Genomic DNA, 9,859 nt, shown 5'->3' with positions numbered 1-9,859 from the left:
AAGCAGCAGTACGCATGACATCATATTTTATAACATAGTTACAGCAGTAAAAAGGTTGTAATATTTGTGTGCCTGTACGAGATCCAATGTTTACAGCCGTGAGGCTGCGGGAATGCATATTGCAAGGTAACATTCATACATATTCGCTCACTCCCCCATTCACTCCCTCATGCATTCACTCATTCATTCTCATACTTACATTCAGTCATTCACTACCTCATGTATTCACTCATTTATTCACTGTCTCACACGTTCACTCCCTCCTATGCACTCTCGCACACTCACTCACACGTTCTCCTCCCTCCCAAATTCATCACTCACTCGGTATCGCACTCACTGATATTCACTCCATTCCCTCACACTCGCTCCGTCACTCACTTATACACCCATTCACACATGCAATATTCATTCATTCATTCACTCACTGCAGTCCCGCATGCAATTCAGTCATTCACCTATCTCGGCAGGCAGCTGCTTGATTTTGTTTTCCCGGATGCTCAGCATGGTCAGCTTGGACAGGTTCCTGATGTCCTTCTCCACGCTGGTGATGCGGTTGAAGCGCAGGTACAGTGTGGTGAGCGAGCTCAGCCTGTAGACCACTGGCGGGATCTCGCGCAGCTTGTTGTGCCGCAGGTCCAGCATGCGCAGTTTGCGCAGGCCGTCTAGCGAATCCGGCAGGCTGGTCAGCGAGTTCTCGCTCAGCGCCAGCGTCACCAGCCCCGACAGGCAGCCCACCTCGGCCGGCAGACTCTGTAACTTGTTGCTGTACAGGTAGAGCTCGGCCAGCTGCGTCAGCTCCTTGATGGAGGTGGGCAGGGCGTGGATGGAGCGCTTAGACAGGTCCAGTCGCATGGAGTTCTCCTCCCTGCACTTGTTCAGCTCCTTCACAACTTCGGCGTTACTGGACTTCTTGCGCATGCCCGGCGCCGGGTTCGGCCGCTTTATCGTGTTGTCCACGGAGAAGGCGACGGCGGGCGGAGCCCCGCTCGTTTCCTTACGTCCTTCTTTGGCGTCTTTCCCTTTGGTCTTGCTGTCCTTGCCATCCTTGCCGAAGCCGCCTAACGGTTTGACCTCCTTTTCCCTTTCTTTCCCGGTGGGGACCCCTGGGGTCTTTCTCTTTCGAGTCCTTGTCTTTGCCTAAAGTACTACTCATGTCGACGGCGCCTGGACCAGCTCGCTCATGGACCCCGAGTCTCTGCTGTTCGCTTTACGGTAAAAAAAAACAAAAAAAAAACAAAACAAGAAGAGAGGTGCGGGGGCAGGCAAAAGGGGACGCGCAGTCAGGCGTGCGCGTATGCACACATACCGGCACGCGCACACACACTCCCGCGCGCGTGACGGCAGAAGCCCCGGGATCCACAGGCTTTAAAACTCCATAGGACGGAAAAGCCTTTGAAGCAGAGGGAGAGGTGTGACGGCTCGCAGCCGCATACTGTTCGGGAGACCGCAGCCCCGTCTCTGGGTGGAGTCCCGTTCAGATGAGGAAGGTTATGAAGGCTCTCATCCTTCGGGCTTGCTGATGAATAAAACAAAAAACAAAATTAAATAAAACAAGCTGAAACACACTTTAACCTCAGGCAGACGAACAATAAAATGACATGAAATTTCTGATAAACTTCTTCTAAGGGGAGAAAAAAATCCCCCCCCTCACCCCCAGCTGTGATATATTAATGGACACAGCAAAGGGCATTTCAGGTGAGCATGGGAACCAGTATACCCAGTGTACTCAGACAGCCACAGGAAGCAGCGAGGAGTCCGAGACCAATCCATCTGGGGGAAACTCCCAGCCACCATTTATTACTTCTGGAAAGCATTAAGCATTCGCATAAAAGACTTCTGATGAACCCATTTCTGCCGCGCATTAAAAGCCGAGGACAAACACTGGCAGCCGGAAACGGCTTTATCTAACGTGAAGATCGAGAAAGATGTCCAGCGGGAGGCGGCGAAAACTCTACTCGGGGGCGGGGCACGTTGAAGGATGAGGCATCTTCAAGGCGGGGAGTACGGCAACGAAGGACGACGGTGAAACCCCAAACCGCCACAGCGGAAAGCAGCGACTAAGCGGCGGATTAATATCGGAATCGCGGAGCCGAAAAAATACTTTCACCTTTGAAGAGACGTTTTGCTGAAAGGCGAAACCACATTCATTCTGTTACTTTTTCTTTCAGTTTTATTACAAACCAACCCAGACCATTATCAGAAGACAGCTCATGCCATTTTAGAGATATTAATTGTCTGTTTGTCCACAGACTGTTGTGTTCCAGGTAATTTATTCTGGAGCATGGAGCTTTGCGATAGGGAACCCCGTAAAAAATACGTCAAGCTAAATCATATCAACCAAACCACTTGAGAGGTGCTTAGAAATTAACGCAACAGACAACAGTCACACAAAGTAGGAGGCCAGAATTAGAATGCTGAGGTCAAAGAGCTTATACAGTGGTCAAATATGTCTGCTTTGCCTATTGTAAACTAAAGCCCCAATTTATTTAATCAAGCAGCTAGGACGTGATTACTCGTTTCATAAACTTCAATCACGTGATGAAAATCAAAGTTGAATAGGAGAATGTGACCTGAACTGAGGAGTCTAGCTGTTTGAACTTTATGGGACCATTTAAACTGAACACAACTATTAGCCACCCAATCCATCGGAATATCTACCTATCAGTGCATATACAAGACCATCATTTAACCCCTGAATATTCATCACTTACTTAAAGAGGTGAAAGTACTCGAGATCCATTTTGCGACGATGTACTTCATAAGGCCAAGAATTGATGGGTAACCGATTAGCCTTCTCTGTGCAAAGTAGCTGTACGGCCTGACAAATTCAGCCATCTACCGGAAACTCATAAAAGCTACATACGGGAAAGGCCCAGGACACTGAGCTAACCAGCACGAACAGCACTTACCCACAAGCATGTAATCGTGCAAATCTAAATAATTAGCAGGCACATAAATTACAGTAACTGCGGCGCGATGCAGCACGCATACCGGGAATTACGACTCCTAATTCACGTCATTGGTAAACAAAACAGGACAGGGATTCTTTGACCTGGCCCCGTTAAGTGCGCGAGGCGGGTTGAAAGGAGAGTGCGTGGCTGCAGATCACAGCCACCAAAAGGTTAGGGCCGCTGACAGCGCGAGGCATCTTCAAAGCCCCGGGACTCCCTGCAGGTAGTGTGACCTTTACAGTGAAAGGGGCCGATCGGCGGATAAATGACAAAGCATTATTCAGTCTGTGCTCCAGCAGAAAGGGCCGAATTTGCCATATTAATCGCTGCACGCGTGTGTGAGTGCACTCTGTTTTTCCTCTTTTTTGAAATGAGACACAATGTGGGGGGGGGGGGGTATTGACACACTCCTCCCGGTGGTTACGGTCAAGAGATATGCATGCAAGTGGCGCATTAAAAAGCACTTTAGGAGAAAACTGTATCTATTCTGTACTTGCATGTGTAACATGCCACTGCTCAGCTAGCACTGATGTGGCATGTAAACATTACATGAGTGAGAACTGAAAAAGAAATATTGTGAAATCCACTCATATTAACTAATCTGATGACGTCATTTAAGTGGCCAATAACTGCATAGACATTACTTAAAGGGGCCCAGCAATCACGGTTATAGGAAACCTCACTTACAGATTGGAAGGCTGACTATCTGCTTCCTAGAGGCACATATAAAACTGACCTTTTGCGAAGACGGTCTCTCTCAGACTAGCTTGTTGATCGGTGTCCCATCTGATCGGCGGCCCCCAAGTTGCCTTACCTCCTATTAATTACCACCAACTGGCTAACATTTCCTAGTACAGGCTTCAGAGGTATGCTAAAGCAAAAATGTCCGGTTTGATTTTTATGCCACAGCCCAAGCTGACCAGACTCAACCATGAGTGCCGACAGCCAGCTATCGACACAGACGTGCTTCAGACTGCAAGCTGAAATATGAGAACCGGTCTAACTGAGAACGTTAATAGACACAACGGCTGAGAAGAGTTGCCATGTTCTTGGGAATTAAGTTAAACTCCCGAGTGACTGACTACTTGATTGTTAAATTTACAACTAAGATAAATGTTACACTGCGTGGTAACACATCTCTATATGCAATGCACAACTTTACAGTTCATATTTATATATCAGGTAACAGCTTAAAATAGTCCAACTTCTAAATCCATCATCAGATACCTCCAGTTAAGCTTCTAAGAGGGGACATTACTACTGTACCCTTGACAGGGACACTTGAATTCGTGACCTGTTTCAGCAAAACATTTCACAGAAGGGAAACAAGCATGTAATCATTTATGTTTCTGGTTAGAAAAATGCTTGTTGAGCGATTACATGTAAAACTGCATCCACCAGAGGATAACACAGTAATCTGAGCACTACGAAACATTCAGCAGTTACCAAGTGACAGGTCTTAAACAAATAAAAACACAGTAATCAAGGAATCAAAAAATAATCTTGCATGCGACATCAGATTGACTGGGAGCCCATGTTATCATCACAGCAAGTTAATATGAGCTACCAGTCCGGTGCGGTCACAAGCTGAAGCCAAGACCATAACAGAAGAAAACCAATCCAACCAGCATCGATTCCACGGTCGAATGTGGAAACGATATCTTTCTGAATAACATCAGATTTTAGAACGAGATAAACGGAAGATACTGACAAACATTGTGCAACTGAGCCTGTCGGGAGAAAGAGAGAGAAGATGAGCCTACATCAGGGTCAATGGATGACCGGTATCACATCGCTTAATTTTCCATAACTGATCCAACGATCCTGCATCCCAGCACCCTCCATCCTCACTCCTCCAGAATATCTCCTGGAATTATTGGGAGGGGGGGGGGGGGGTGGGGGTGGTGTTGAAATGAGATCAGCTTTTCGTCCATTTGTTAACACACGGATTCTGGCTCGTTCCTTCAAATCGCACAACAGCTTACACGATATTCTACATGTGGCTGTACATTTCTGTTCCTCTTTCAAACACTGTGGAATCAGCTCGAGAGGATTACAGTCATGCGCACCATTTCTGCGCTCATCAACCGTCAATCCCAAACTGTCACCTTGCACTATTCCTTCTGGATCGTGCCTTTAAAATTAATCTCACGTATTTATCATCATCATCATCATACCTCGCAGCGGTTTATTTTTAAAAATTAACCAGTCATGCTTTCTGGAGGCATACGCTGGAAAGTAGGCTATACACTTGATATGTAGAGTAAATGTGCAGGGGAATGAATTTACACTTAGAAATGGCTCGGCTGGTTCACACAATGCAATTTTTAGTTCTCACACCGATTTCAATGCTTAACCCAAATCAGTGGCTGTGGGCAGGGAGGCTTGGAAAGTAAAACCCAGGGTGTTGAGCATCATGCAGCCATAAAACATGCACTGTAGCGAGGCTACAGCCCACACCCAATTTGACAGATTACCTAAAGGTCACCCCAGAAAGGGGCAACTCATTAATTATTTCAAAAACACTTCCCCCCCCCAAACATGCATTCGGATCGCATGGATCTATCAGCTTCACCGGCCGGTGGCAAGTTAAATAACATGCAATTACCGCATGCAGGGGATTAATAAGGAGCAGATTTCGGCATCGATTACCGTGTGAGGCCAGCAGAAGCATGGGGGGGGTGGGGGGGTGACCAAAAAAATTGTGTTTTCCTTCTTTGTATGTTCCATCGATACAGAATACAAACCACTGTTATATCATTTTAGAGGATGAGTTGTCATTTATCAGTTTTTGCGGGGTGGGGGTTAGCAAACAAAGCTGTCAATAGAAGTTGGGGTCTGCCGGCGATCTGGGGGACAAATATTGAAATAATAATAAGAACGAATCCACGACAACTACATCTCCACACTAATGCTGCCGTTAATGTGGCAGCTAGCAGGAGATACCCCATTACATGCAGCGGGGGTAGAAATTAGCCATTACCAGCTAGTGGGATGTATGCATATAACTGGCATAATCATAACACTGCCCGTCCCAATAATCAGGGGCGAGAAACGGGCATTTGCTCCTCACTGCAACGGGGCGTCTATGCGCGATTGCATCTTGGTTTTTTTTCCCCCTCTTTTCCTAAAATCACGTAAAAAATTGTATCAATTCCACCAAGTCGCTGGCGAACCGCCACGCCACACCCGGAACTGGCTCCCCGGTTATTCGTAGGCCGCTCCGTAGGCAGCTGTCACCCGCGAAACGGCGTTGGCATCCCGACCAGTCCGAGCCGGGTGGAAACGAGCCGCGGCGTAGAGCGGTAAACGCCCCGTGGCCGCCGCCGCCGGACCGACACCAGCCCGCCCGGGAGCGCCCCGCTCGGCCCGGCGCCTTTCGCCATCTCGGTCCGCTTAGGCGCCCGGGGCGTCCGACGCAAAATTTCGCCACCTTGACTCAAATTCGCCGCGGCTCTTTGTTTGTGAGGAAAATTCGCGTACGTACGCGCGTGTCTCCCTTTTATTAGGCATAAAGGGGGAAAAGGCTCACAGAGCTACTCCACACAGCGGCCATTCCGAAGCTGAACAAAAGAGAGAATTTTCTCTCCTTGCAAAACAGGGACAAAACCGACATGACCCGCCGAGACAAAGGGGGACGGCAGCAGAAGGGGGACCCTCATCACCCCCGGCGTCAAAATCGCACTCGATCGCAAGCAGATGGCGAATATGTGCGTAGTAATAGAGTCGTTTTACCTTCAGAGGTGTGACTCGGCCATCCTCGCTTCCTCCTCCTTTTTCTACACTGCCTGCTGCTCTGTCCCCCCCTTCCTCCCGCCCCCCTCCCTGCTCGCGGACCTGCGTCACACGCACGCACGCGTTACCGCTCTATCACGAGACTTTCTTGGACGGCGGCGCGGCGCCCAGTCTGGACGGTCAAGCGAGTCTGACCGGGGCTCGGGGTGCCCAGGGTGGGGAGGCGTGGGAAGCGACAGCCAGCCAGCTAGACAGCAGAGCATTGCAAAGCAACCCCCACCCCACTTCGGCGAGCTGCCGGACGAACGTCGGCGCACACGTACGACAAAGTTAGTGTGCACCCCCCAGTTCATGGAACGGTGTGTTTATTAATCCAAGCCCGTTAGTGAGAAACATGTCTATTTGTGGAGGGAGGCTGAAATCGAGCGATGATCTAACTGAGCATTCCAACGCATTCTGGCAGACATCTATAGTTATACAGCTGCGAGTGTAAACATGAGTGCGACTGGGCAAATATAATAAAGTTAGTCAGTGCATGCTATTTTTTTAAAATGGCAATACCTCAGCTATAAGGTTGACTTTAGTCGCGTATGTAAAAGCAGGGGTGGATACAGAAAACGCCTTAGTTTGAGGCATTGGCGTGTATTTATTTGCGGCTACTTTTAGCTCGCTAAACAGTTAAAAATGACGATGATGTAATTGTTATTCACAACAAGACAATATTGATGTAACCCGCCGAGCCTGGCATACTACAACTCCCGGCAAGCATTGCAAATCTACTTCCGGTTTTCGGAGTAATAGCCTATAAAGCTAGCTATTGAGTTGAGAGCCCCAGTCTGTTTACCTAGGCGACGAAAATATACCGGCGTTGTATGGTTGTTGTAAGCATTTCTGGAAATTTATCCTAGCACCGAGCGACAATCGACGGGTACCAGTTCATGCGTCTTTTTTCTGTGTTTACATATTATGGGTTTTGGAGTAGGCTCGGTGATTACTTCGTTAAGTACTTAGCTAGTTATATTATCTGCATGATTAGCTGTTAGTAAGCTTATTGTGAAGTTTACTAAATAAATTTAACGTCGCCGTTCCACGGCAGGCGTTGTACACCAGTAAACGCAGCGGCTGGCAGTTTGTTGTCGGACACGGAGGGTTATGTGGTTAGTTAATACTTGAACGATTAGAGTCATCAGTCCGATCTGTTTGACCAAATAGGTGATGTCTAACTCTCTATTTTAATTATCCGAGCACCCGCTGGGCAGCCTCTTTTATGTAGTTACTCGTCACCGATTGAATGGCTAGCTGACTGCTATATAAAATAACTGCCCGATTAAAACTGCGTACTTACTGGTTGGTGTGCTGGCCGACCAACGGAGAATGGCGTGTTTATGTTTCCGACAGATACTCTTAGTGACATGCCCGAAGTCAAGCCCATGTTCCGAGAAGTCCTTCCCAAACAAGGTAAGCTGGGCAGCCAGGGGAAAGGGGGAATACTCTGTTTACATTCCCACCTCTTCTAGTTAATAAATCCATGCCTGGGGCAAATCAATTTTCAGATAAGGTCCGCCCAGATAGAGAGACACACCAGCCGGCCGCATTCCTGCTGCATGTCTACAACATGCCTGGAGTCCATCCATTCACGCTAGTTATCATTTATATCTAAATGTCTATTAAATACTTAACTTTCGAAATGTCTGACAGGTTTCATAAATCGCTGATCCTATCTAGAGGACAATGTTGTTCTTTCATGGTACATTTATACTTATTTACAGTAGCTTACTTGTTGCAGATATGTCCAGCCGACTTGACAACACAAGCCGTCACATATAGGATGTATTAAAACTGCTGTAATTTTAGTGTGTCATTATGTACAGGGCAGCTCTCCATGGAGGATGTGCCCACTATGGTCCTCTGCAAGCCTAAACTTCTGCCGCTGAAGTCCGTCACCCTGGAGAAACTGGAGAAGATGCAGCAGGAGGCACAAGGAATCATTCGGCAGCAGGAGGCAGCACTGAAAGAGCGGAGACAACAGGAGCAAGCGCAGTCTCAGTAGGGACTGGGGGTGTAATGACAACATCTGCCCTTTAGGGGCGCTGTATCGTCACAACCTAATAATATCCTAACATATCACAGTAGCTAGGGTAAACTTCCCCAGTGTACCCACTGAATACATACTAGCATAGAATAGTAAGTATGGTGTAGCGCTAACAAACGCTTTGTGTGCTTCTGGTTGATTGTAAGTGCTAAGAGGGCGTTCACCCATTTCTCCCTAGAGCTCCTACATACACGATTGTCATGGTAACAAGTTAATCCCTCAAAGTAGTTCACTGGACTTTCATGCAGTCTGTTTAGTTTATACTTGAATAGACTACTGCACACAATGACCAAGATGGGTAGACAACATCTTTCAATTTCAAATATTTAATTTTTACTTTCAATATTTAATCTCAATTTACCTTTGGGGCAAGTCGTATGGGTAGCATGTTTCATAAGAGTGGAGAAATTTAGGTTTTTTTTTTTTTGAGAATCATCAGTGTCCTTTAAAAATTGTGCAAAACTAGACGAAGCGGAACTTTCCACGGTCTGACCTAGTGCAGGAATGCATGCTTGCTATCCTCCTTGCCACATTAGCTGCCTGTAATGCAGAATGCAAATTGGTTGGGTTCCTTTGGGTAGTTGCTATGCCTCATTTAGCTCTACAGTGACACCTACTGTCAGCCAGGGCAGCTACACTGTTGTGGGTTGCACAGGTTGCCTTAAAGTACACAGTGATTCTAGTGGAAACAGTGTGAGCTCACCATACACTGAGAGGAGAGACCTTTGAGAGATGATGTAAAATATGGGAGGAGTGCATTACACCAAGATCAGGATTTACTGCTGCCCAGGGACCCGTACAGAGACGTAAGCTTCTCATTTGCAGCAGAAACAGGAACTTCCATATTGAAACCATCAGTAATCACGAGAGTGACTGAAAAGATTTTTTTTTTTTCTTTGCAGTTTATTGTAAACATGAACAGCGAGCAAGACTGGGCACATTTCACTTACCAGTGTTCTTAAATATAAAAATAAACATTCTAGACACCATTTTGTGAAATTTTCTAAATACTCAACTTTGCTCTGCATTCTGTTCTTCATAACCTTCAATTTCGCATCTGCGAAAGGGGGGAAAAAAAAAG

At 47.0% G+C, this 9,859-nt stretch overlaps 2 protein-coding genes across 5 annotated transcripts in view; one reads left to right on the top strand and one right to left on the bottom strand.

The window, feature by feature from the left end:
• The window catches only part of shoc2 (SHOC2 leucine rich repeat scaffold protein), a 13,786-nt gene extending 7,009 nt beyond the window's left edge, over nt 1–6,777 (bottom strand). The window contains 3 exon segments of the mRNA XM_048986619.1: nt 456–1,101; nt 1,103–1,516; nt 6,687–6,777. Coding sequence (XP_048842576.1) covers nt 456–1,101; nt 1,103–1,153 — 697 coding nt within the window. The 5' untranslated portion in view covers nt 1,154–1,516; nt 6,687–6,777.
• Nucleotides 6,778–6,880: 103 nt separating this feature from the next.
• Nucleotides 6,881–9,767, top strand: bbip1 (BBSome interacting protein 1). 4 transcript variants are annotated; one of them, XM_048986623.1, is made up of 3 exons: nt 6,881–7,015; nt 8,085–8,144; nt 8,558–9,767. In XM_048986623.1, the coding sequence occupies exons 2-3, from the start codon at nt 8,099–8,101 to the stop codon at nt 8,734–8,736; spliced, it is 225 nt and encodes a 74-aa protein (XP_048842580.1). In that variant the 5' UTR covers nt 6,881–7,015; nt 8,085–8,098; the 3' UTR covers nt 8,737–9,767. The 4 variants fall into 4 exon arrangements, with proteins under 4 accessions (XP_048842580.1, XP_048842581.1, XP_048842579.1 ...); XM_048986624.1 differs by having other exon boundaries at nt 6,882–7,045; XM_048986622.1 differs by lacking the exon at nt 6,881–7,015 and adding an exon at nt 7,459–7,614.
• Nucleotides 9,768–9,859: the final 92 nt, after the last annotated feature.

Source organism: Brienomyrus brachyistius, chromosome 20, assembly GCF_023856365.1.
Source record: "Brienomyrus brachyistius isolate T26 chromosome 20, BBRACH_0.4, whole genome shotgun sequence".
Lineage (NCBI taxonomy): Eukaryota > Metazoa > Chordata > Actinopteri > Osteoglossiformes > Mormyridae > Brienomyrus > Brienomyrus brachyistius.
The sequence above is the reverse complement of the archived record's forward strand: the minus strand, read 5'-3'. Positions and strand labels throughout refer to the sequence as shown.